The sequence below is a fragment of the Lithobates pipiens genome, unplaced genomic scaffold (genome assembly GCF_037356315.1).
Source record: "Lithobates pipiens isolate NorthernLeopardFrog02 unplaced genomic scaffold, aLitPip1_a1.2 Scaffold_1, whole genome shotgun sequence".
In the NCBI taxonomy this organism is placed as follows: domain Eukaryota; kingdom Metazoa; phylum Chordata; class Amphibia; order Anura; family Ranidae; genus Lithobates; species Lithobates pipiens.
The window spans coordinates 170,563,959-170,591,702 of NW_027507685.1; the positions used below are offsets into that span (position 1 = coordinate 170,563,959).

The following is a 27,744-nucleotide window of genomic DNA, read 5'->3' on the forward strand; positions in this document are numbered from 1 at the left end:
GTTTTATAAAGCTTGTTGGCTTTGGGAAACAATCTCCAAAAGACTATTTCACCAACTCATTGTCACAGACACATATGTACATAGGTCTATTCTGATAAGTACCGGGACAAGGTCATCAAGTGCCTGAGGCAAAGATGCCAAACTGCACCCCCCCCCCCCCCTCACTGATGTGGGTGCCCACAGTCATGTTCTGCTGGCAGATATCCCTCTCCCAGTGCCAGTCCTCATTGTGGAAAACATACCCCTAAGTACGCCAATGGTGCAGAAAATGGACCTCACTACCACAGAAATTCTGCTCCGGCTCCTTCTGTCAGGTAGGGCAGCTCCCAAGCAGCAGGAAGGTCAGTAAAGGATGGAAGTGCCGTAGTGAGGATAGGCTTTCAGCTTGGTTGAATGTACTAGAGCAGTCATGGCAAACCTTGGCACCCCAGATGTTTTGGAACTACATTTCCCATGATGCGCAACTACACTGCAGAGTGCCAGAGCATCGTGGGAAATGTAGTTCCAAAACATCTGTGTCAAGGTGCCAAGGTTCGCCATCACTGTACTAGAGGTTGCTATCTTGCGGAACCCCGCCAACGCATAATAGAGGCCCTTGGATGTCTGCCTTGGCTCTCATAGATGGTCATATTGTTATCTACATGACAGGCCTATGACAGACCAGAAAAAAAGGCAGTTGGAGAGGCATGCCTTATTGTGACCCAGGTGCTTATCGTCTGTTCCATTTCTTTCTTGATTGACCTAAAGATGAGCAAGTGAGTCTGTGAATCAGGTAGATTGAAGAAATTTTACCTTTTTTTTTTTTAAGTGAACTGAAATTTTTTAATGCTCCTGAATATATACAATTCACACTATTCTCTTGGACTTATAATACAATTCATGAATACTGGTTGACTGGATTCAAGAATTACATGATTCACTGTATATTGCATAATATTTGTGGCAAGTTTGCACGAATCTCAGATCAATTAACTCATCTCTACTGACAACCCTTTGCAAATAGTCCTCGGGTTTTTTTCTGAACTGTCTGTACACACGCTTTTTTTTTGTAATTGAATTTTTATTTTATTTTATTAAGATTCAGCTTAACAGTCCAATTAGGACAAAAACGTGTCCATATATGGCATTTACATAATTTCAAAAATTTTATAACACATCTCAAAATATACTGTTCAAAGAAAAAAAATAAAAGAAAAAACAAAAGAAACAAACACCAAAAAAAAACAAACAAAAAAAAAAAACAACACATTTCCCCTATTAACATACAATATATTATAGAAGGTAAAAGGAACCCAGCCTCCCCAGCTATTCAGGTTCCTGATATCTCTAATCCACAATTCAGTAAGGAAAGTAGGGGTTGTATCTTCTTAAATACGAAGGGAGTTCGCACCAACTCCTAAGTGACTATACACCCAGTAAGACATTGGTGAATCTTCACCTAAATCACTAAAACTAAAAAAAAAAAAAAAAAAACACACATTAAAAAATTTAGATGCACTTAATAGTGTGACAAACGAAAATATGTAAGAGACCTCCAAAGGCCACATTACCACCAAGTACACACAGAGCTTTTAAAAGCATAGGATTCATTTAACTCTATTAATCATCCTGAGAAAAAAAAAGAACTATTCACTGCACAGGCAGGGGCAGACTGACCATTCTGGCACCAGGCACTGCCCGAGGGCCCCATGCCACTAAGGGGCCCAATCAGGGTTGCCAGCCTCAATAAAATCAGGGACAGTATGTAATAATCAGTTTTTTTTTTTAAATCCCAGGATTATAGCTGTGCTGCCTCTCGAGTACCTTTTCAGTGTGTGTATGTGTATTCTGTGTGTGTATATTGTGTGTCAATGTATGTATGCTATATGTGTGTGTATACTGTGTGGCCCCATAATCTCCTATTGCCCGGGGGGCCTCATAATCTTCTCCTATTGCCCAGGGGCCCCATGAGCTGTCACTCCGCCCCTGCTTGCAGGCAGGGGCGGACTGACCATTCGGGCAGTCGGGCGCCGACCGAGGGCCCGGTGTCCAGCAGGGGGCCCCACGGTGTTTGCAACCGCCCGTAGAGTTAACATTTTTTTGGAGCTGCCCATTAAAATCCATTATGGGCATCGGTGCCCGTAAAAAAGATGGCCGTGAGCAGACCATGGAACGGCGCATGCGCTGTTCCAAAGCCAGCCGGGCTTGGGAAAGTTCGTACGCGCTCGGCCGGGTGGCGCATGCGCAGTAACGTAATGGCGCCTCCCGGCGCCATTTTTGAATAGACGATCGGGACACTGGCAGAGGAGCCGAGCAGGGGTGAGGACTGAGGAGGAAAGAGGAGAGTAGAACTGTGAGTAAACTCTGAGTGAGAGAGGAGGACATCGCTGCGAGCCCGGAGGTGGCGGAGGGTGAAGCTGTGGCATGCAGGGGAGGTACAGAGACTGATGTGTTCTGTCAGCTATCATATTACTTCTCCACATGATCAGTGCTGTGTCCTCCTCCTGTGCCCATTTCTCCTCTCCACAGGTCAGGGAAGCACTGTGCTGCCCTGACCTGTGGAGAGGAGAAAGAGGCACAGGAGGAGGACATAGCACACTGATAATGTGGAGAAGTAATATGATGGTGGACAGAGGAGGAGGCTAAGGTGAGGAGGACACTATCATGTTCACAACCTCTGTCCCCCTCCTGCAGTATGTCCGCAGCCTCTGTCCCCCTCCTTCAGTATGTCAGCAGCCTCTGTCCCCCTCCTGCAGTATGTCAGCAGCCTCTGTCCCCCTCCTGCAGTATGTCAGCAGCCTCTGTCCCCCTCCTGCAGTATGTCCGCAACCTCTGTCCCCCTCCTGCAGTATGTCCGCAACCTCTGTCCCCCTCCTGCAGTATGTCCGCAACCTCTGTCCCCCTCCTGCAGTATGTCCGCAACCTCTGTCCCCCTCCTGCAGTATGTCCGCAACCTCTGTCCCCCTCCTGCAGTATGTCCGCAACCTCTGTCCCCCTCCTGCAGTATGTCCGCAACCTCTGTCCCCCTGTCCACCTCTGTCCACCTCCTGCAGTATGTCCGTAGCCTCTGTCCACCTCCAGTATCATGTCTGAAGCCTTTGTCCACTTCCTGTATCATGTCTGCAGCATCTGACCATCTCTTGTCTTTTATCATGTCTGCAGCTCTCTGTCCCCATCCCAGGGACCCTCCTCTGTCCCCAATGCCAGGGACCCCCCTCTGTCCCCAATGCCAGGGACCCCCCCTCTGTCCCCATGCCAGGGACCCCCCCTCTGTCCCCATGCCAGGGACCCCCCTCTGTCCCCATGCCAGGGATCCCCCTCTGTCCCCATGCCAGGGATCCCTCTCTGTTTCCATCCTAGGGGTCCAGGGGTTTACACATGTTGCAGCCTCAGCAGAAATTATACACCCTGTCACGCTTGGCATGAGCCTTGCTCTGCAAAGGTTGTGCAACCTTATCCAGTACAGCGACCAAGTGGCTATAAGGAGGCATTGTATAACATAACCTGCTTTAACCCCTTGGATCCCACACTAGCATGATGCTACTGCATGCATTACACATTGTTGCTGGGTGTTTGCAGAGTGGCCCTATTCCCTTGATTGGGTCACGATCACCCACCAAAAGCAACAGGGGGTATAATTCCTGCCGCAGAATGTGTACATTCTCAGCTGCTGTCTCTGCAGCTAAAGGGGGTAGAGACCAATGTATGTAATGTCGGCAGTGTGGCTGGGACACAGGGGGGGCCCCATGATCTCCTATTGCCCGGGGGCCCCATGAGTTGTCAGTCCGCCCCTGCTTGCAGGTATGTTTGGCAATAAGGTTAAAGAAAACCTGTGGCAATAGAAATACGAGAGCCGGTACTTATGACTTGTTTGTAATGGTGGAGGCTTCCCAACCTGCATCTTTGTTCCAGGTCAGCGACTCACTAAATAGTGAAGCCTCCATCAAGATAAAATCATTTACACCCATATATATCACCCATATGTCTATCCTCACAAGTTTCCTTTAACGGGACCCTGCCACAAAATGAGAAATCAGCAAAGAATGTTTTAAGAAAGGATATTAGGCTTATCTGGCACACCGCTTGCACCATTGATCTTCTTACTTTTCAAGAGCTATGGAGCTCAGGGAATTCCCACGTCGAATTTCCGGTTCCTTTGCCGAGTGCTTGGGCTTCTTCTCCAGCCACTATGTCATTACTCTGTGCTGCAGGGATGTACGGATAGTGAAAGGAGCCACAGTATTGAATTGGGGTGGGGGCAGCAATCCAACACTCCCAGGAAAGGCGTCATATAATATGGAACTCCCCCCTTCCATCTAACCCTTTGTCTTTGCCCATTGGTGTCTGCAGCCTGTTGAATTAGAGTGTGCACCCCAGAGCACAAACACACATGTGTGTATATCAGCAGAGTAATGGACGGTGTCAGTAGAGCAAAGACTGGTGTCAGTAGGGCAGTGGATGGTGTCAGTTGTTTTTTTATTTATTTTTTTACAATTTTATTATTTTTAATTCTTTTTTACAATATTTTTTTACAATTTATTTTAGGAGCACCGCTATGGAGCTTTGGTGAAATATCAAGGGTCTAAACAGACCCCTGATGTCTCACTTTTGAGACAGAGAAAGAACATTCCCTTGTCCATTTCTCTTCAGCCTGCAGTAAACATAGTTTATTATGCTTCAGTAAAAAATGAAGACAAGAGCGGTCAGTACAGATCCTTCTCTGTGTTATTTCAGAAAAGGAAGGGGCCAGTTAATTAAATATTTACCAGCCCTTTTTCCAGTAGTGGCAGTACTACAGGGGGGAGACAGGAAGCAGGGAGAATCTGCACTGCACGGGGGTAAATAGGGGGTGCCCAGGCAGTACTGCCCCTTTTAGAGAATAAAGAATAATACATTTTGTGGTGCTAAGTAATTTGTATGGAATTTGTTAATGATAACAAGATAACCAATATATTAGATCCCCCGTAGCCAGCAACAAAAGACCCCCCCCCCAACAACAACAGATCCCCCAGCAACAATATACCCTTTGCAACCAAATACACTCAAGTAACAATAGACTCCTCCCCCCACAACAAAATAACCTTCAACAATAGATCCCCCCCACAACAAAATACCCTCCAATAACAATAGATCTACGTAGAGCATTATGCTTCCTCAGAGGCTCTGAGGAAGAGGCAATCCCTTGAGATGTGTTGTTGAGATGCCTGTTGGATCTCCAATTGTCCTGTCAGGATGTCATGATGTATCGTGGACTCGATAATGCTGTTGTTTATGTTGAGCTTTGATGCAATTGACAATTTATGAGTATAATATTTACCACCTTTTACATTAAATAAAGCTGTGCTTTTAGGACAATGCACTAGGTTGGTGCACTCTCTGTTTTGTTTAATGGTTTCTTTGTCCCAGACTTCCTCAGTCTAATGAGGGCAGCAAGGTGAGATTTATGCCGCATACACACGACCGGACTTTTAGACGGACTTGGTCCGGCGGACAATCCGATGGACTTTGCAGCTGAGGTCCGCCGGACTTTCAAACGTCTGATGGATTCGAACGTGATGATAGAAAATAAGGAAGTTCATAGCCAGTAGCCAATAGCTGCTCTAGCGTCGGTTTTAGTCCGACGGACTAGCACACAGACGAATGGATTGTCTGCTAAAAGCCGAGTCTGGCGGACAAATTTGAAGCCAGTCTTATTTCTAGATCCGCTGGGCTTTTGGGAAGAAAAAGTCCGCTGGAGCCCACACACGATCGAATTGTCCAACGGACTCTGGTCCATAAAAACCAGGATGAAAATATAGTCTACTGATATTTCTGGGCCCAATCTCAAGTGCAGGAGATTTGGTGTTTGCTATTACTTGAAATAATAGATCTACCCCAGCAACAATAGCTATCATGGCAGCCATCATCGATATCCCTCCAGCAGCCAGCAACATTAGACCCCCCTCCCTCAACGGTAGATTCCTCCCAGCAACAATAGACCTCCCCAGAAAAAATAGCCTCCGCAACAATACACACTCCAGCACACTCCACCACTCCTTGCCTTTACATACTTTCAGTGCTAGAGGTAACAGAACTGTGTTCCCCTGTGTTCCCGCAAAAAAAAATAAAAAAATCCCTGCTCTGTACATAATGTGTATACAGCCTGTTAAATCTTAAGTACTACTAGTAAGTCTTCTCCATTTGGGCTAACTACCGCCAGAAATCCAAAGAGCTCAATCAGGGCCAAAGCAGTTTTCCACTTACCTAGGTTATGGAAAGGAGCCTTTACTCAAAAACCTTTCATTGGCTTTTGTGTTGGAAAGCATCCTTACCAAAGTCATTGCATCTTGATATGTGCAAACCACAATCTATACGTCAGGTAAATTAGCATACCAAAAATGTGGCCATTTAGTTCTACAGAAGTTACATTTGTCACTTGTATACTTATCCTCACTGTTCTAGCCTGTATACGGTCACCAATTTCCAAACAATTGTATTAATGGAATTGGTATAAAATATTAACATGATTAGATGTCTAGTAATATTTCATGCTTCTAATTTGTAATAATAGCGGTTCCTTTTCTCTTTTCAGATGAGGCAGCTTCTCACAATTGTGGGGTGCTTGTTCATTGTCTAGCTGGCATCAGTCGATCTGTCACTGTCACAGTGGCTTACCTCATGCAGAAACTCAACCTATCTTTGAATGATGCCTATGATTTTGTAAAGCGCAAGAAAACCAACATCTCTCCCAATTTCAACTTCATGGGCCAATTGTTGGATTTTGAAAAAAGTTTGGGCCTCAGCAGCCCGGATGACAATCGGCCACACGGCCACTCGTTTTTCACCAGTCCTTCCAGCGATGATGTCTTTGAACTAGACTCACTGGACTCCACGTAGGAGAGCTATTTCATATTATGAGCATTTTTATCAAATATTTTATATCTGTTTTGAGCCTAACCATCTATAGAGGAGCATCAGATAAGTTGAAAAATATGTCTTCTCCTTCAAGTCTTGAGATTCGGCAAACATAACTGCAATGTAGAGTCCAGTGTCTCTTTTCCAGTTAAGCGTGAAGGATTTCCGTTAAAGGGAAGGAGATGTACATGCATTAGGTGGGCATTTTCAAAACCTACAGTATTTCCTCGGCGGTGGCTCTAGTTTGCCGTGTCTTGACCTGAACAGTCCAGCACAGCTGTTTCTCAAGGAAGTTGGTGTAATAATGTATCACAGATGAGAACCAAAGCATTCAAAAGAAAGATGACTTTAGAGAAGACCCTTTTGAAGACCAGCAGCAGTTTACATGGAGCAAAACCTTGTAGCCTTCACCTGAAGTCATCAGTCAGTAAGCTATCAGAAGTACGCTATCCCTTTCCAGCATCCAACGAGTTAACATTGTTCTGATTCATTTTTCCTAATTGCTGAATTTTAGAACAGAGGCATCAGCTGCTCTAAATGAAGTATACTCAACTGGGAATATAAACTCAGACCGGGAACATGCCACGTTCCTTTTTGAAATGGATCACGACAAGGACTGACTCACTTGTTTTGCTTGACTGGAATGATAAATCCTGTGAGCGGAATTCTCAGAGTTTGGAAAGTGAAGGAGCAGGTGGTAAATACACTATCTCCATCTGGAGTCCACGAACATCGATCAAGATTCTACTTCATTGCACAGGATGAATCCAGGCCATTGCAGGTGGGGCCTGAGCATACAAAGCCATGTGTTTTTTCTCTTGACTTTTGTACAGTATTTCTATTCTAATGTTTTACTAGCTTTGTGTTGAACTGTGTATCTCCTTGGCTGGTTGCCATAGGTGTTTTCTTAAAACATGTCACACTTCTCAGGCCCAAGGCTACAACAATTTACAAAGCAAAGAAATAAAAATAAGAACTCAGGATTTCTTCTGGCATTCAACAAAAAAAAATAACTTGTAGGCAGATGGGCTGTTATCAAGAATTTGGAGTTACATGATATTATGTAAGCGCCACAACCCTGCAGTGCAGGATGAGAATTATCGCTGCTTTAAGTCACGGTATCCTCCAAAGGCCAAACCACTTTGAAAAACCACTTCTGGCCAATTGGGGGGCAATATATCCCTCTAGAGCTGCAGAGGATGGCTTGTCTTTTTTATATGATCGTTACATAAATTCTAAGTGTTGATAGGATTTGTCTACGAGAATTGATTTTAAGGGGGGTGCATTTACAAATCCATGCCATTGATTACCTCTGCAACTTCATGCTCTCAAAGGTGTAACATCGGGAAATTTGTAAGATTGCCCATTGATCCATACCATTTGATTATATTTGGTAAACCAATGTGACTTTTGTTGTTTTGAGTCCGATTGGGACTGTCCTACAAAGTGTAGAAAGTATTCTTTTGGACTTTTATTCTCAATATGAACTGAAAAAGCTGATTGTTAGATGCCTTATACCAGAGTAAAAAAAGAAAGGGTGCCCATACCCGTTATTTTAAAGCTAAAGGGACCCTGTCACTAGCAAAAAGATATTCCACCTGAGGCACCCGGAAAATGAAGAGGAATACTTACTGTCTGGCAAGTGGTAACTCCATTCTTTACTCAGTTGCAGATCTATCAACACTGCTGCTATACGACACTTGTGGGTGTGTCAATAAAATATCCCACCCCTTTTTGAGCTGCGGTTTTACCCACCGACAGGACATAGTAGTGATGAAGGTAGTAAGAAAGAACCACAGTAGACAGTAAGGGCAATCAGGGCCACTGATAAGGGGGTATAGATGGCCCTACCGTACTGGACCCAGGATCCATTAGTTAAACAGGAAGGCCTGGGGAGGACCCTTTATTTTGCACTGGGCTCAGACAAGGTATTCCCATGGGCCACAGCTCCCACCACGTAGGGACCTTTTTTTTTTTTTTTCACGCACAGGAAGGATAATCTAAATTCCTGCAACTCCAAACACTTAAATGAAAACTTTGGCCTGTGTAGGGCTGTCCCTGGCGAAGTAAGGTAGGCTGTATGGGGAAAAAACAAAAGAAAGGGACAAAAAAGTCCAAAGAAAGCAAAATTGAAGGGAAGGATCAACCACGGCTTATGATACAAAAATACAAAATAGGCTTTATACAAAAAGGCTGTATGGGGCCCAATATGTTCTATTGACAGCCCTGCCTGCAACTGTCCGGTAGCTCTGTAAGAGAGTTAAGTTTGAACTAGCTGCCTGCCGGACAAGAATATCGTCTTCTTTTACAGGGTTGCTATGGTGTAACTTCTTTCAGCCCGCAGCAGGGTCATTTTAATTTGCCAATAATTGCAGAGTATATGGGTCATCAATTTTACGTATTAGGGTATATTGCAAATATATGTCTATTAATGTATTTCTCCTTAAATTATGAATAATTTCTTATTTTTATATATTTTTCTCCCTCTGCCTTAAAGGCCGTGGAAACTAGGGTTGCTATCCATTAGGCAGACCTATACTCTAAATGTAAATGGCTTTTTTGAAAAGTTGCCCCCAAGTAAAAACTATATTGTGCTGTTTGATTTTCATTTGAATTGGTGGCCACAGAGCCATTGGTCATTTTTCAAAGGGTCAGTTACATTTAAAGTCGTTTATCACTAGGGCCTAAAATTAGCACTTATTGAAGGAGAGATGAATAAGGTTTACTCTTATTGCTTAATATAACAATATTCAATACACTGTTCAACAGATATGAAAGAGCCATTTATACTACAAGAGTGTTTATTAAAATATAAATATGTAGTGTATTTCAGGAGTTTAGAAGATATCTGAGATGAATTTGCTTTTATGTAAAAAGGCGTTTTCAAACATACAGAATTCCTGTGTTGCACTTCCATTAAAAGAATACTGCCTGCCTCCATGTTTAACATGTATGTATAGCCAAAGCTTTTTTTTTTGTTTGTTTAGTTTTGGCTAGTGTCGTTTATTTTTTGCAAGGAAATTTTTTGCTGACTGTGTACTATTGGGGAAATTTCCCTTCACCATAGGGGTGCGCACAGGGTGTGTCGGATGTGCCTGGTCACACCCTAATCACCCCATACAGCACAGGCTCCACCTGCTGCCCAGGCCCCCTTCCAGTGCTACAAGCTTCCCTTCTCTCCAACTGGCGGGGTTTGGGAAGGGGCCGGTAAATATGTAATTGACTAGACTCTTCCTTTGCTGAATGTACAAAGTGAGTGAAAGGCGCCGATCAGACTCTGTTCATTCATAACTGAAGCATAGTATATTGTGTATGTGAATGAACAGGAAGCCTCAGCACAGAGCACTCCCCATTCATTCACTGTCCAGTGCAGCTGAGGGTGCAGAGAAAGGGACTGTGGAATCTCTGTCCTCCTCAGTCCATTTTTCTGTCTCAAAAGTGAGACATCAGGTCTGTTTAGACCTCTAATATTTCACCAAGGAAATTTTGCCAATGACATTTTGTTACCAAACTTTCACCAACGAAATTTAAATTTTAATGATACTCTTAAAAAAATGGTAGAAAAATACAATTGTAAAAAATAATTAAGAAAAAATGCCCCCTGCTCTGACACCATCCTCTGCTATTCTGACACCAACTCTTGTCCTTCTGACACCATCCATGTTTTAATACATTTTCAAATGTTTATTTACATTTATGTACAAGAGTGTGTATGTACTGTCCGTGTAATATATATATATATATATATATATATATATATATATATATATATATATATATATATATATATATATATATATATATATATACACACACACACACACACACACATACATACACAGTTGTGCTCATACGTTTACATACCCTGGCAGAATTTATGATTTCTTGGCCATTTATCAGAGAATATGAATGATAGCACAAAAACTTTTCTTTCACTCATGGTTAGTGTTTGGCTGAAGCCATTTATTATCAATCAACTGTGTTTACTCTTTTTAAATCATAATGAGTACAGAAACTACCCAAATTACCCCGATCAAAAGTTTGCATACCCCAGTTCTTAATACAGTGTATTGCCTCCTTTAACATCAATGACAGCTTGAAGTCATTTGTGGATGAGGCTCTTCATCTTCTCAGATGGTAAAGCTGCCCATTCCTCTTGGCAAAAAGCCTCCAGTTCCTGTAATTTCTTGGGCTGTCTTTGCATGAACTGCACATTTGAGATCTCCCCAGAGGGGCTCTATGATATTGAGGTGAGGAGACTGAGATGGCCACTCCAGAACCTTCACTTTATTCTGCTGTAGCCAATGACAGGTCAACTTGGCCTTGTGTTTTGGATCATTGTCATGTTGGAATGTCCAAGTACGTCCCATGCGCAGCTTCCTGGCTGATGAATGCAAATGTTCCTCCAGTATTTTTTGATAACATACAGCATTCATCTTGCCATGAATTTTGACCGAATCTTGGGGATTGCAGTACAATAGTGAGATTGCACTTGAGCTTGCAGGACTGCCAAGCTGATAGAACCATTGTCCCTGTTAGTTTTGTTTTTTTTGTTTATAATTTGGAGGATGCAGCAAGAACACTATATAAGTGGCCACTGGATTGCAATGAGACACGAGAAACTCTGCAGAGTATCAATAGATCAAATATAATTTTAAGGTAGACTTACCCTTTAACCTGTCCTCTTTCTTATACCTACCTTATAGCGTTGTAAATTGACGTTTGCAAATTTGACGTCACAGTTTTGGCAATTCAAAGATAACTGTTTAGTGCCAGAAATGTACCTGCTCTGTCATGGGTCAGGGAGGCCAGTGACATTAATGTGGGTGCAGTCTGACAATTTAATCAATTACTTGTTTTTCCAACTTTGGTCTGCACCCCCTTCAGTCCCACACACATATATTTGTTATATTGCTTTCTTATTTTCAACTGGGGCAATTTTCCTATGAGTAGAGAGCCTAAGGATGACCTCTGCTTGAATCTGTGGAGGACTTTCTGAGGCCTTCACCTAGTCCATCCCAAGAGTCCTCGGAGGATCGGCAACCTTTATTTCCTCAGTGCTTATAATATCTTATTTTGGAAGTGAGAGTATTCAGTGACAAAAATAAACTTTTATAAGACCTATCCAGTAAAAAGAAAAAAAAAAAAGAAAAAGTTCACCATTAAAGTGAACTTGTCCCAACTTTCATAGGTCTATGAGTATCAAATATTGTGATGATGGGCAGCCAAACGGGTCTGAAAATTGCTGGAAAAAACAATGTCAGCATTGCTATTATTCTGAAAATATCAGTTGCATGGCTATCATTCTGAACCTCTAGATTCAATGCTTTGGGTCAATGACTAAAAATAAGCTTTCAAATGAGGACTTCTGACCTTTCAGATCTGCATATATGTTCTAGCTCTGTGACTAAGTATTAAAGACAATGGAAAGTAAGAAACTAAGAAAGTACTCAAGGCAAAACAGCCAAGCAACTAACAAATTCAGAAAGTCAACAATGGCAACTACCATATGTTTGTGTCTTGGAAACCCACCAGACCAAAGAATGCACGGTATGAAAAACCTTGCAAGTGAAAGTAAAAGGTTCGCTTAAATGGCCAATCCATGCACAAATGCTCTGTGTAACCTCCAATTTGGACATTCTTTAAATTATCCGCCTACCAGTGCTATTTGATGAGACTAAAGCTCACCACACAGGTTACACTCTGATTGTACAATTTTCCTACAACTACTGTATGTAGTGTAAAGGCCTGCCTGATTGGTTGCAAATCGATTGGATAAATTAAGTAGGCCCTCATATTACATAGTTTAGGTAATTCCAAAGTTGATTGTAAAAAAAATAGTTCCTTAAAGTGGATGTTAATGCCAGGAGACAGAGGTGGCTTCCTGATCACATGGTCTCTGTGATTGACTGTCACAGCAGTCATATGATTGGGAACCCATCATGCTTGCAAATGATGTCTGGGATCTGTCAGTGTGCTAGGAGGTGCAGTGAGCATGCTCTCAGCAAAGAACCTCAGCAAATATGTGCAGGGGCTGAGTGTTAAGGCACACTCACCAGGCTTCCTCATATGTGCGTTACACAGTCAGCAAAAGGTTAAGTTGCACAAAATAAGATTTTGTTTTGTAAAAATTATTTCTGTAGCCCCCAACATTTGAGTGCCTAAAGTCTTTACCAATCCAGCCGCCAAAATGTACATGGCCCAGGGTCAGGCCAATAAAGCTCCAGTGAATGTTGTACAAACCTGCAAATTTGTTCTTATGCAGAAGGGAGGTACTTGTTTGACATCTTCAACCCAGCCAATGTAATGCAACAACAATAACAACTGATTGAAAGCTTGGTCAGGGAGAGTTAGGGAAGACCTACTAACCAACAAGCATTGGTTCCTATGTAGGGAAAAGCACTTGGTTGACACCTCCAACCCAGACTGCCTTATGCAAGAACAATAGCAACTGGTGGAAAGCTTGGCCAGGGAGAGTTAGGGAAGAACTACTGAGCTAAAGCTTCAGTTCCTATGCAGAGAGGAGACACTTGGTTGACATCTCCAACCCAGCCTGCCTCATGTAAGAACAATAGCAACTGTTTGAAAGCTTGACCAGGGAGAATTAGGAGGACCCACTGAACAACAAACCTTTTGTGATATGATCATAAATGACCACATTGGTTCAACACTCGAGTTCCGAATGTCTGTAGAACCTTTCACCAACATATGATTTATGAAAGCTAGAGGGTATTAGCAGCCTTTTTTCACTAAGTGCTCACTCATTTTCTGGATAAACAAATACTGACATAAAAATTCCTAGTAGCCATCAATGACTACTCATATGCTTTCTCTTTTGCGGAATACTAGTCTTGTTTGGGTATTTTGATGGGTATTTGAAACTTGTGAATAGATATTATCAGCAGTACTACAGATCTATATATTTATATTTAGTATATTATTGCTGCTTATAAACTGCACAGTTACATTTCCCTGAGCTGGGGCAGTCCATAAGGAAATGTTCCATCAGACCTCTATTCAACTGTCCAAGCTATGTTAACAGATAAACCATTATGAATGTGCTAAAATACTTACCTCTTCTAAAGAAAATGCTGCTCTGGGTTACCCGCAGTGCTGGTCATTTTATCCATCAATCTATGCATTTGGCCATGTTCTTTTTTTGTTAAAGGGGAGAATCAAAGTCCAGATAGCTGTCCTCCATAAGCAGAGATATTTTATGTATGCATCCAGGAGCAGTATTCTCTCCAAGGATAGTAAGTATTTCAGACCTTCTGTTGTCCTTTATCCATCTTTACGATAAAGGTCCACTTTCCACATTTAATGATCGCTATCAAGTGATAAAAATGCCACCAAACTGTGCCAGAGGCCTTCACATAGAACTGCCATTTTTGCACATGGCGTGTAATAGTCAGTCCAAATAGGGCCAACATGTAGGGCACTTTCACACTATGTGTGGCGGCTAGCATTTCTCTGCACCGCAGTCACCACAAGGGCACATTGTAAACAATGCTGGTGCGACATGCGGTCTAGAGTGAAAAAATGTATTGTTATAATGGAAAGCACCGCTCCGTGCCACCAGCACACAACTTACACCAACCTGTACCCTAAATAGGATTGTTTTAACCCTTCAGGCATGTGTGAACAGGCCCTTACATGAATTCAATTCATTACAAGCATTCATATATGTTTAGAAATTTTCTATAAATGTAGGTTTGTCAATGCCAGTGTGAATGAAGCCTTAAGCTGGATTTGTACGGAACCCCCACCCTTCAGACTGTCTTGACCCATCATACTTACAGATAGTAAAACATGTGGTCAATTTCTATACCTGATGAATGCGCTGTGCTGGGCTCCCTCAAGTGCCAGTTTTGTGAACAAATTCTTGGTCATGGGAACTTAGCAAAGAGCTTAGCTTGGTATTGTGAGTAAAATGAGCAACTCTATGACTTCCTCACCCAATTTAGTTGAAGATGAACACTCATGCACATTTTGGGCTTCTGCAGGCCATCACAAGTTAAAAAACATTATTGCAAAGGAGTTGGCACTTAGGTAATGATTAGTGCAAATAATTTGTTAAAATCAAACCCAACAGAGGCACTAAACTGAAACTGAATGGGCAACTTTTGGTGAACATCAGTCACCTACGTTTGTTTGCTGAGCTCATATGACCAATGATTTGATCACAAGACCAGCATTAAAAGGGTCCTGGAGCAGAAATGTTACCAGGAAAGATTTTTGGGGGATGTTATTAAACTATAGGTCCACTATAAGAGAATGAATAGGAAAATGGAAAGAACAACAATGAAGAGTTGAACAGCTGGGGAAGAAAGTTATGGACAAAGGGCATTTTAGATGACAGAAGTTTTCTGACTGCAGCAGATCCCTATTGGGTACAGTCTGTAGTCATGTACTGTATAGCTCCCACCTGTCCCTCATTTGGAGGGACTGTCCCACCTTTAAGACCAAAACCCTTCTGCAACGTCAGTTGTCTCTCTGTTCTGGTCTGATGTGCACATCTCTATACAAAATAATTTTACTACCATAACTGTTATGCTGCACTAAACTTTTTCATCCAATCTCTATATTAATGCATGTGCTATTTTGAAAAGTCAATAGAATTGAAAAATCAAAGTAAAAAATGCACTTGGGTGGTTTAGCCAATGATTTTCTACACATTAGATCTTTGTGGTCTGTGTAAAAGCGACTGCGGCAGGGAAGTGTCCTTTGCCTACATATTGGGTGCTAAAAGGCATCTCTTTTCACCATTTCAGAAAGTTGGAAGTTATGCTTTATCGGGCACTAAAGGGTTGGCAGAGGGGCCCAGGTCTGGTGAGGGCTGCCTGTGCAGTACCAATGCCATAGTGTTCCAAGAACTCCAATATGACTGAGTTGGCCAGGCTGTGTGCCCTACGTTAGGTGCATGGTTTGTGTCACACTAAACAGGAAAGGCAGCAGAAAGGCAATTTAATGTTGAGTGGCGGCTCCTGGCTTGCTCATGGAGCCCTTCCTTGGAACTAGAGATGTAAAGACAGTCTGGATTGCTCCAACTTAAGGTATCTTGGCATGAACAGGATCTCAGACTTACCTTCCCAAGAGGCCCTAGAAGCTGTGGAACCCCTTGGATGTATGCACACATACCTCACTGATCTCCTGAGAACACGGGGCATCTGCATTACCAATTATTTGGGGGTGCTTGGTGTTATTACACTGTAAGCAATTATCACAATTCTATGTACTGTATTACTATCTTATATTTATACAGTTGGACAGTGTTTTGAAAACTGGTGGCTTTTCAATGTATTATGTGATAGGGTTGTCCAGGGCGGCCCTGTTCGTCAAGCTAGACCAATAATAATTTCTAATGGGAGCCCTGTCCGTACTTCCCTGTTGTCCAGTTAGTGGTCAACTTTGCATCTGCTTTAATGTAAGCAAAGGCAGCAGTGATCATTGGCCATATTGTGGGCAGGCTAGTCTAGGTAGAATTAGCAGTGAACACAGAGTGTGTACATGGGGATTTCATTAAAGAGAACCTGTAACCTTGCCCATTCAGGGCATAATTGGGAATGCCAGTGTAAATCCCTTCAGCATTTTTTACTTACCTCTCTATTGCTCCTCTGCCACACCTTCCGTAGTTGCAGCCATTAAAACACCCATAAAAGCTGTGTTGAAGCCTAGAGGATGCATTGGCATTGCCTGCTTTGTCATTCAACAGTACTTAGATCTAGTGATAGACTTCTTCATGATGGGGGTGGGGGGGCACATGCTCCCCATTATCCAGAAGCACTGTGTATTTTGTATTGGCAACCAGAAGTCCAGAAGTATGACAGGGGACTATTAGGTGAGTATAAGGTGGTGGGACTTTACACAGATGCTTTTACTACACCCTGAATAGGCAAGGATATAGGGTCTCTTTGAGGGCCCATTCACACCAGCAATGCACATTGTCCTTTGTATGAGATGTGTCCACTGGTGTAAATGAGTAAATGGGGAAGTTGTTGCATTGTTAAAACGCATTGCACTTTTTTTAACTTTAATAAAATGTCACAAAATTACATTTCATTCATCTTTAAGCACCGTAGCATGTTTGTGTTTACTGTGCTGTGTAAATATGCAGCATGTTCATATTTCACTTGCTGCTGTGGTGTGAACTGAACTAATAGGACATAAGACAAATCACCTGTTGGGCAGGGGTGCCCTTTGCATATGGTACAAATGGGCACTAATACCATCAGGCGTGTTTAAAGGATCAGTACATGAATATCTAAGCTATTGGCTACCATTGATGGTCTGAATCACCTACAGGCTAACAGGCTTCATATATTTATGGAAGTTTTCTTTTGGTTAACATTGATGGTCTGAATCACCCACAGTCTTCATATATATCTGATGGTCTGAATCACCTACAGGCTTCATATATCTCTGGAGGTTTTCTGTTGGTTAACACTGATGGTCTGAATCACCTACAGGCTTCATATATCTTCAGAAGTTTTCTGTGGGTTAATGTTGATGGTCTAAATCACCTTCATAATTCATACATCTATGGAAGTTTTCTGTGGGTCAATGTTGATGGTCTAAATCACCTAAAGACTTCATATATCTCTGGAGAGCTCTGCTGATATTTACTGGATCTGTTCCATATCAACAATGAGCCTTAACCCACTTTCCACAGCAGTGATTTCATTCATCCAGTTGCATCTTCTGTAACATAAAATAGATTAAAAGTGTAAAAAGCATAAAACACCTCTTATGCCGCGTACACACAGTCAGACTTTCTGGCAGAAAAAATCAGACGGAATCTTTTCATTGGAAATTCCGATCGTGTGTATGCCTCATCTGACTTTTTTTATGAAAATTCTGATGGACCTAGAAATAGAACATGTTTTAAATCTTTCCGACGGAACCGATTCCTATCAGGAAAACAGTTAGTCTGTATGCTGTTCCGATGGACCAAACACGAGGCATGCTCTGAAGCGAGTACGAGTCGGCAGCTATTGGCTACCGGCTATTGAACTTCCTTTTTCTAGTCCCGTCATACGTGTTGTATATCACCGCGTTCTAGACGGTCGGACTTTGGTGTGATCGTGTGTAGGCAAGTCCGTTTCAGCAGAACTGAGCTCTTGACATCGGAGATGTAAGAAGCCAGTGGTGGATTCAACCTGCAGAAACAACAGTAGGGTTGGCATATCTCTATAATCAGGGGCAGCAAACTATAGTAATAATGTGAAAAGTGCACAAATCCATTAAAGCCAATCAAAATAAACTTTTCTTTACTCAGACTGTTGGCTGAATCACAAATGTTTACAGCATAGTGCATGTTACATCTTACTAAGTCTATGTTCTGCTTTGCCTGCCATCCACCCTTCAGCTGAGAGTTAACAGTACACAACGATGTATAATAACCTTCTTCTGTTCAATCATTACAAAATTCTGATCAAATCTCAAGAGAAAAAAGGATTTTTGACTTTACTGTAATCCAAGAAAAGTATCTTTAGTCTTATCTCAGGATAAGCTTGGTGCAAACCCATGTTATGCCAAACCCAGAGGGAAGCCGTCAGTGACATGACTGAATATGGCCATATTAAGTCAACATCATAGACCCAATATGGTCTATAGACCCTGGTCCATATTAGGTCAATATTATTGACCTAATATGGTCAGGTGGCCATATTAGGTCAATGATGTAATCCCCAACTCCTCCCCTTTGTGTACGTGCAGCTACAGGGTGAAGAATGGCTGGTCTGCAGCTGGATGGCCTGGCACTGACAGCTTCCTACTGGGTTTGAAAAAATATGGGTTGGGACTGAACCAAAGCTTAGCCATAGCAGAGAAACTGCATATAAGCCATGGTTAAGCCTAAAGATCCTGTGTTCTGTGTGAGAAAAACCGAACTATTGGAATTTTTTAGTTGGAAGATTTCAGTCAATTTATCAGTGGGTTGTAGCACATTGTTTTTTTTATTTAATCTTTTTATAGCATGCAAAAAAATCAACCGAATTAAAATGTATTGGACAATGATTGTATATATATGATCATAATTTGGAATGAATCGTAGTTTTAATAAAAAGCAGATGTGTGGCGAATCTTCCAAAGAAAACACTTGCAAATCTGAACAAATTCCGTGCAGAACTGATGAATGTGTAGCTGGCATTTCCATGCCACCTTAAAACCCTGTACACCAATTAATAAGCTGGAAGTTGAATTAGACCATTCACATGTACGCATGTGCTGTCATCCACACAGTTCATTCTTTGCCAGGCTGCAGCTCCCCAGTGCTGCCATCTTGGATTTGATTTGGGAGCCAGCTGTAACTTCCTAATATCTCACAAGCCACTACGCATGCATAAAAAAATTCCTCTCAAATACAACCTGTGTCATTAAAAGCAAAAATAAGAAATTATCAATCTGAAGTGTTGACACAAGAGTCCCAGTATGGTGCACTAGTTGTCCATGACCATAAGCGACCATCCAGACACTCCATCTAAGAACTCCCTTGTGTAGTCTCACTCCCTTGGACCAGTACACACCTTCTAAATATGACCTAAGCTATTATATGTCTTCGATGGGAACCAAGCCTGGTTTAATCTATAGTCAAAAGCATGGCTGCTGTTAGGAATTATGGGGCCCCATACAGTCTACCTGACAGGGCCCCCTCCTCCAAGCTGAAAGTGACTGAGGAGAGAGATTCATCAGACCCTTTCTATTCAGCCTCAGCTGCACAGGTAAATGAATAGGAAGCGCTTTGAGGCTTCCTGCTTATTCACAATCTTAAGCATAGTAAACTGTTTTAGTGATGAATGGACACAGGAGTTATTTGTACCGATCGCTCACAAAGTATATTCAGGAAAAGAAGGGGCCAGTAAATTGCATATTTACCTGCCCCTCCCCCTTCTCTCCATCCTGAAACATTCCTCTGGAACAGGAGGGAAGCCAGCAGCATTGTGGGAGAAAAGGGGCCCACAGGAGGGCTCGGACAGCAGATGGAATGGCCGCACTAATTTGAACCAAGAGGAGGAGAAGCTGGCCATGCTGCAGAGGGATGCAGAAGAGGATCAGTGTCTGGAGTACAGCTGGCACTCCTGTTCAGCAGGTACCCAGGCCCCCGTACAAGAGGGCTGGCTGTACTGCCTTATCAGAGGCCTTGGTCAAATGTATCAAAGCATACCGGTTCCTTTATTCAGTAAGAAGCTATGGGAGCTATTGGGAGTGGTGTTTTCTTCCCCAAGAGAATCTATTGACTGGGTTCCCTCAAATATTGGCACACAACTTCTATATATGACCTAAGCTAATATATATATTGGATAGGGAACAAGTCTGATTTAAGCTATAATCAACAATATCAAAGCGTACCGGTTCCTTTATTCAGTAGGAAGCTACGGGAGTGGTGTTTTCTTCCCCAAGAGAATCTATTGACTGTGTTCCCTCAAATATTGGCACTCACCTTCTATATATGACCTGAGCTATTATATTTATAAGATGAGGACCAAGCCAGGTTTATCCTATAATTAACAGTATCAAAGTGTACCAGTTTCTTTATTTAGCAGGAAGTTATGGCAGTGGTATTTTCTTCTGCAAGAGAATCTATTGACTACGTTCTTTTAAATATTGGCCTGCACCACAAGAAGGCTCAGTCTGCTGGGTCTAGGTGAGAGGCTCTTAGTATAGGCAACCTGTACTGGGAGAAATATGTGGGAGGCCATTGCTGACCACCTTCTGAACAAGAGACCTAAGGCTTCCTCCAACTTCAATTGTTTGAGTCATTGACCCATAGCAAGCATGCAGGAAGTGAAGTCAGAACTCCTGATTTCCATGCAGTTTAGTGATTCGGAATGTTTTAAATACAATTCGTTAACATGACAGCTGGATGGGTTGTGTTTTCAGAGGAGGTAAGTCCGCACTGGCAGCCTACATATTTTCCTCATTAGGGGTATCTTTTAAAATGCATGTTGGTTAAAAAGCCAATCAAGCCAGAACCAAAACATATTGAGCTGAATGTTCTAAACTCCATCCTCCCTTCCATCCAAAGTTGCATTCTCCATAACATAAAGAAAAAAAAAAACAGCGAGAGGCCTCCTCTTAATGGTTGTTTTAGGGTAGAGCTTGAAACTTCAGCTTAAGGTCGACATTTGAATTTTCAGTCGTTTTCTTTTACAAAAAAAAGCATTTCAAATAGGTGGTTTGGTAACGACGAGCTGCTTGGGCTGTATTTTTCAGCTCACCACCAATTTCTGAACTTATTTTGCATTGTGATTATGACAGGGATAAAGGAAGTTCCTTCTATCACCTGACAATATAACATTCTAGATGGGGCAGAAAAGAAAACAAAATGTATTATGCAAGCATGGGGGGAATAAGTCTTTTTAATTAATGACTTGTATATTCTTTATTTGTTGTACGATTTTTAAATAAATGCACTTTTTTTCTACATGTGGGCATTGTTTTTCCTGGTATTTTTTTATTTTTTTTATGTATTCTTTATTTCTATCAGTTTTCAAAGTTTACAACAGTAAGAAAGTTGTTCAGGTACAACAAACATCATTATTAGTAGGAATAAACATACAGACAAACTTGCAGGTACATAAAAAGAGACTGGACATCAAATACACATAATTATCTCAAGATATAACCATGAATGGGTCTAGATCAGTGATGGTGAACCTTGGCACCCCAGATGTTTTGGAACTACATTTCCCATGATGCTCATGCACTTTACAGTGTAGTTGAGCATCATGGGAAATGTAGTTTCAAAACATCTAGGGTACCGAGATTTACCATCACTGGCCTAGGTTGTCATGTCAGCAGGCCCTGTGGACTGCGAGGGAGATAACCCATCCTCTAATGCCCCGTACACACGAGCGGAATTTCCGTCGCAAAAATCTTGGATGGTTTTTCCGACGGAATTTCAGGCAAGCTTGGCTTGCATAGACACGGTCACACAAAAGTTCGCTGAACTTTCAACCATCAAGAACGCGGTGACGTACAACACTACGATGATTGGAGAAAATTAAGTTCAATGCTTCCGAGCATGCGTCAAAATGTTTCTGATCATGCGTAGCAATTTTGTTCGTTGGAATTGCTACAGACGATCAGAATTTCCGAACTGAACTTTTTCCGACCGAAAAATTGAGAACATGCTCTCAATCTTTTGCTGCTGGGAATTCGGCGAGCAAAAGTCCGATGGAGCATACACATAGTCGCATTTTCCAACCAAAGGCTCTCATCAGTCTTTTGCTGGCTGAATTTCCTATCGTGTTTACAGAGCTTTACTGTATTCCACATATCCTCCTGCAGAGTTATATGATAGAGTAGAGATAAAAGTGATTAAAAAAGTAGTTACGGAATAGAAAGGAAGGTATAAAAGTACAAAAGATACCCACTCAGGCCTTTCCTTCACGCTGGCAAATGTTTGGGAAATTTGCGGTGACTGATCACCTGAGCTGCGGAGTCTGCAGATAGGAGACACCCGTTTTTTCACATCTGGTCTTCTGGAGCCGGAATTTGTGACATTATACACGCTGTCTGACCTCCCCTAAACAGGGGGTCGCTGATGATCTGGTAAGCCCCCATCTTATTAGTGGGGATTAAAGGTGACGGGTCCCACGTGGTCAGGTATATTATTTTTATTCAATCAAGTCACACTATCTGTTGGATTTTTTTGATATTTCTATGGACATTTATTTATGATTTATGGACTCACATATGAATTAATTAATATTAATTTTTTATTGTACATTTATATGTTAATATTGATTTCATTTGAATGCCACTTTATTTTGGTTTTGGATTGTCACCATTTTTGCTGCACTTAATTTTTTTCTTTGCATTTCTATGCCCAGTATCTGGGTTATGGTGTTGAGTTGCTGTTAGTTGTTTAAGTTTAACTGAGCGTGGATATTTACCTACTTACAGTACAAAAGATACAAAAAATGAGGGGATAATATTAAATTAAGCACAGGTGGGAGTAAAACAGATTACCAGTAGTTACCAGGAATCGCCTCCAGTGGGTCCTCCAAGGACAGAGAGCAAGCCAAGTGTCCCATCAGCTGTTTCTGGGGTAGAGGAGTATCCGGTGAGTTACAGTTCTCACCCGCTAATATTTTCTCAGATTCCTCTGTCCAGGAATACTCAATCCAATAAAACTTTCTTTGATTGCATTTTTATGGGTACCTTTCAGGAAACTATTTTTCTTGGTAGATTTTTGAAATTATGCTCTCAGGCCTTCTTAACCAGGTTTCGTCCACTGGTTACTAGGGTTTCCCTGAGAAGTGAACAATGGTGGATTGATCTTCTACCTGCATTGACAACCATTTTAAAGGGGCCTGTTTCTAATGACAGCCAATGTTAGAGTTTGGGACCATTTCTTAATTTGCAAAGAACAACATAAGGGATGGAAGGAGGTTGGATTACCAAAGCAACAGAGGAAAATCCTGGCATCTAAGTAGGGAATTAGGAGAGTGTGTATGATTGCTGGCCTAGCAAGTGGTACCTGTATGAAGGCATAAGTGAGACCTCCTTGGCTGCACCCAGCCATCTGTGGCTAGATCAATGTAAATGACTTAATTCAAATATTGTGGGTAATCACTGATTAATCAGAGACAAGTTTTGGTTTGCAGATTTGAATGCCAACCAACATGCCCTCTGATAGTATGTATCCAAATTATATTGTGCTTTATCTTCCATACTGCAGTATTCATCCACCCTTAGGAATCAGTCCCTCTCTTGTTGCAATCAGTTGTCCCTGGTGTACAGGGATAAGACTTTTTGCAACATTGTGGAGGAATGGGATAGGGGAATTTTGGGTAGGTACCAATAGATTTTTTTGTACAGTGGAAACAAAGTAAACCACAGGGGCTCCAGTACAAGAACCTCTGGATACATGCTAGCCATTATAATATAGCTCACAAACCTTTACAATGAAGGTAATGTGGCGCTACCCACGAAGGAGCCACTAGAATTCGTGCCTTTTCCCTCACACAGCACCCACGGCCAGGTGAAAGGAATTTTCCACACTCTCCATATGGTTCAATAAACAGTCTAGGGGTTTTGGTTTTAGTGTATATTTGAAAACAATGACTATGGATAGGGATTAGAGTACATTGGATCAGCGGCAGCTGGGTCACAGACACCTCCCCTGGTCAGCCGGGAACCAGCTCTGCACTTACTCCATCCAGGTCGCGGACATCGGTTTCTCTGGGCGGCATCACCTCCTCCTGGTGCTTCACCGCTGCTTCCCCTGCATCTCCTCCCTCCTCTGCAGCTAATAGGATCGCTTCTCCTCTTGGCCAATCAGGTGACTGGTCTCTGCTATTGTCACACGACTGGGTGGGCTGGAGGTGATGCTCTGTCCCCCGAGCCTAACATCTTGTGAAGCCAATTAGAGTCTCTGGCTCCAATCGCATGCTTCTGGAAAAAAAAAAACACCCCATTGGAATCCATGCGCCCTGCACCTTACATGTAGATTAGGGATACCCACAACTTGAAGAACTATAAACTCAGCAAATGAGGACTCGCTAATGTCTACTCTAATCCAAAGTGTAGAACTGAGCTGCAAGTAGTTTCTCAAATTGAGAAAGCTGCTGCACTGGCCTCTCTGCTGGGCAGACTTCCTGGCTTGGCTGGATGTCTGCAGCTAAGCCTAGCTGAGACTGGGCTGAGTGAAGCCAAAGTGGCAGAACCCCCACAACTGGGGTCTCCTCCAGACAACTGGACCCTGGATTCTGCTTCCAGACTGCCAGGCTCCTGAATACTCATGGACTGTCTCCTCATCTTCTGGGTCCTCCCTCCCCAGGTATTGATGGAAACTCCATAATTATTCAGGGTTTAGCCTCTGTCCCTCCGCCCACTGCGTTCTGGAAGTTTCCAGTGAGTGTCAGAAGACAGGGGGAGGTAACAGAGCCACAGCCTGTGAAGAAATGCAGTGCCTTCTAAACACAATTAACTCTTGCTCCTCTGCTTACCGGGGCACCAAACAAAATTTGTCTACATTAGCAATAGGGAGGGTGCTACAGCCATATTTACAATAGCAGGCCTAAATCACTTCTTACATACAGATAAAAATAATTTTCATTGCTGCACACTACAACAAGATTGTTAAATAAGGGAAGCTGTTGGGTCTGTGGTCCAAACAGAATGCAGTGTTATCAGTTAGAGGTTGTTCCTTTCACCTGGGATGCTGATGATACCACCCTTAGAATAATCATTGGGGGTATGTGTCGGGCAATGTTTTTGGAGGAATATAGTCTCATCCTCCCATATCCTATGAACGGAAAATACTGTGTCAAAAGTACCAAAGACAAAGTCATTAAGTGGTTGTAAACTCTTACAAACCACTTTGGCCTACAGGTAAGCCTAGATTAAGGCTTACCTGTAGGTCCAAGAAATATCTCCTAAACCTACACGGTTTAGGAGATATTTGCCGAAAGACAGGCACCGCTGTCTACGGCACATGCGCCGTATACAGCTGCGTGCAGGCGCACTGAGCGTGCCACTGTCAATGACAATATGCCCCGAGTGACGTCATCACGGCTTCGTCGAATGACAGCGGCGGAGCGGCGAGAGCCACAGAGAAGATGGATGCTCCGGACTACAGGGGACAGCGGTGACATCGCTGGCTCCTGTGTCAGGTAAGTGACACATAGTGGACTACTGTGTGATGCATAGTAGTCCATTATGCTTTACCTTTGCAGGGAATGAAAGAGGAAGTAAACCCATCAGGGTTTACTTCCTCTTTAACGTTGGCCACAGCAGGCTGGAGCTATCTATAGTGCCTTGAAAAAGTATTCATACCCCTTGAAATTTTTCACATTTTGCCATGTTACAGACAAAAACGTAAATTTATTTTATTGGGATTTTATTTGATAGACCAACACAAAGTGGCACATAATTGTGAGATGGAAGGAAAATGATAAATGGTTTTCAATTTTTTTTACAATAAATATGTGAAAAGTGTGGCGTGCATTTGTATTCAGCCCCCTTTACTCTGATACCCCTAATTAAAATCTAATGGGACCATCTTCCTTCAGAAGTCACCTAATTAGTAAATAGAGTCCACCTGTGTGTAATTTAATCTCAGTATAAATACAGCTGTTCTGTGAAGCCCTCGGGCTGCTTTCACACTGGGGTGGGCGTTGACGGTAAAAGACCTCTAGTTATTGTCGCTTTACTGTCATTTTAGCAGCGCTATTCGGCCACTACCGGGGCACTTTTTACCCTGCTAGCAGCCGAATAAAGGGTTAAATGTGCCCTTGCAGCTCCCATGCCAAAACGCTTTACAGACGCTTTTGCAGCGGTGCCCATTCATTTCAATGGGCAGGTGCGGTGGAGGAGCGGTGTATACCCTGCAACTTCACCACCCCAAAGGTGCTGCTTGCAGGACTTTTTTTAACGTCCTGCCAGCGCATCGCCCCAGTGTGAAAGCACTCGGGCTTTCACACTGGGACTGCAGGGGAAGTGTTTTTCAGATGCTTTACAGGTGCTTTTTTTTTGCCTAAAAGCGCCCGTAAAAATGCCCCAGTATGAAAGGGGTCTCAGAGGTTTATTAGAGGTTTATTAGAGAACCTTAGTGAACAAGCAGCATAATGAAGGCCAAGGAACACACCAGACAGGTCAGGGATAAAGTTGTGGAGAAGTTTAAAGCAGGGTTAGGTTATAAAAAAATATCCCAAGCTTTGAACATCTCATGGAGCACTGTTCAATCCATCATCTGAAAATGGAAAGAGTATGGCACAACTGCAAACCTACCAATACATTGCCATAACTTTGGAGGAGCTGCAGAGATCCACAGCTCAGGTGGGAGAATCTGTCCACAGGACAACTATTAGTTATGCACTCCACAAATCTGACCTTTATGGAAGACTGGCAAGAAGAAAGTTATTGTTGAAAGAAAACCATAAAAAGTCCCGTTTGCAGTTTGCAAGAAGCCATGTGACACAGCAAACATGTGGAAGAAGGTGCTCTGGTCAGATGAGACTAAAATTGAACTTTTTGGCAAGCAAAATGCTATGTGTGGCACAAAACTAACACTGCACATCACCATGAAACATGGTGGTGGCAGCATCATGGTGTGGGGATGCTTTTCTTCAGCAGGGACAGGAAGCTGGTCAGAGTTGATGGAAAGATGGATGAAGCCAAATACAGGGCAATCTTAGAAGAAAACCTGTTCGCTCTCCATCCAATCTGACAGAGCTCTCTAGATGTGCAAAGCTGGTAGAGACATCCCCAAAAAGACTTGCAGCTGTAATTGCAGTGAAAGATGATTCTACAAATTATTGACTCAGGGGGGCAGAATACAAATGTACCCCACACTTTTCACATATTTATTTGTAAAAGATTTGGAAAACCATTTATCATTTTCCTTCTACTTCACAATTATGTGTGACTTTGTGTTGGTCTATCACATATAATTTGTTTGTAACATGAGAAATTGTGGAAAATTTCAAGGGGTATGAATCATTTTTCAAGGCACTGTATATGGGGTACTATATACTCTGTGCTTTCATGATAAAACAATGCCTCTAATAAATTCTGTTTATTTTAATAGAACATATAGGTTTGGGAAGGGAGGCATAAAAATATTTTGCTTGTTGGAACTCCCAGTAGTCTAAATCACATGTGTCAAATATAAGGCCTGTGGGCCAAATCTGGCCCACCAGGCCATTTTGTGTGGCCCTTGCACCTCTCCTACAGCTGTGCCACCTCTCATGTTTCCACCCCCACCTTGTCTCAGCAATCAGCACCAGAGGAGGAGGACAGAACTCCTCCTCCAGATCCTGCGCTTCTCTGTGTAGCTGATCTCTAACCCTCTGTCTCAGCAGTGGGCAGCAGAGAGGAGGACATAATTCCTCCTACAGATCCTGTGCCTCTCTGTGCAGCCAC

General features: G+C 42.5%; 1 protein-coding gene across 3 annotated transcripts in view; it reads left to right on the forward strand.

Annotated features, from left to right (window-relative positions):
• Window positions 1-21,295, forward strand: part of DUSP9 (dual specificity phosphatase 9) — a 116,329-nt gene extending 95,034 nt beyond the window's left edge. For all 3 annotated transcript variants that reach the window (XM_077478875.1, XM_077478873.1, XM_077478874.1), the window contains one exon: window positions 6,551-21,295. In XM_077478875.1, the coding sequence (XP_077335001.1) occupies window positions 6,551-6,855 (305 nt within the window). In that variant the 3' untranslated portion in view covers window positions 6,856-21,295. The remainder of the gene's footprint in view (window positions 1-6,550) is intronic.
• The last annotated feature ends 6,449 nt before the right edge of the window (window positions 21,296-27,744 follow it).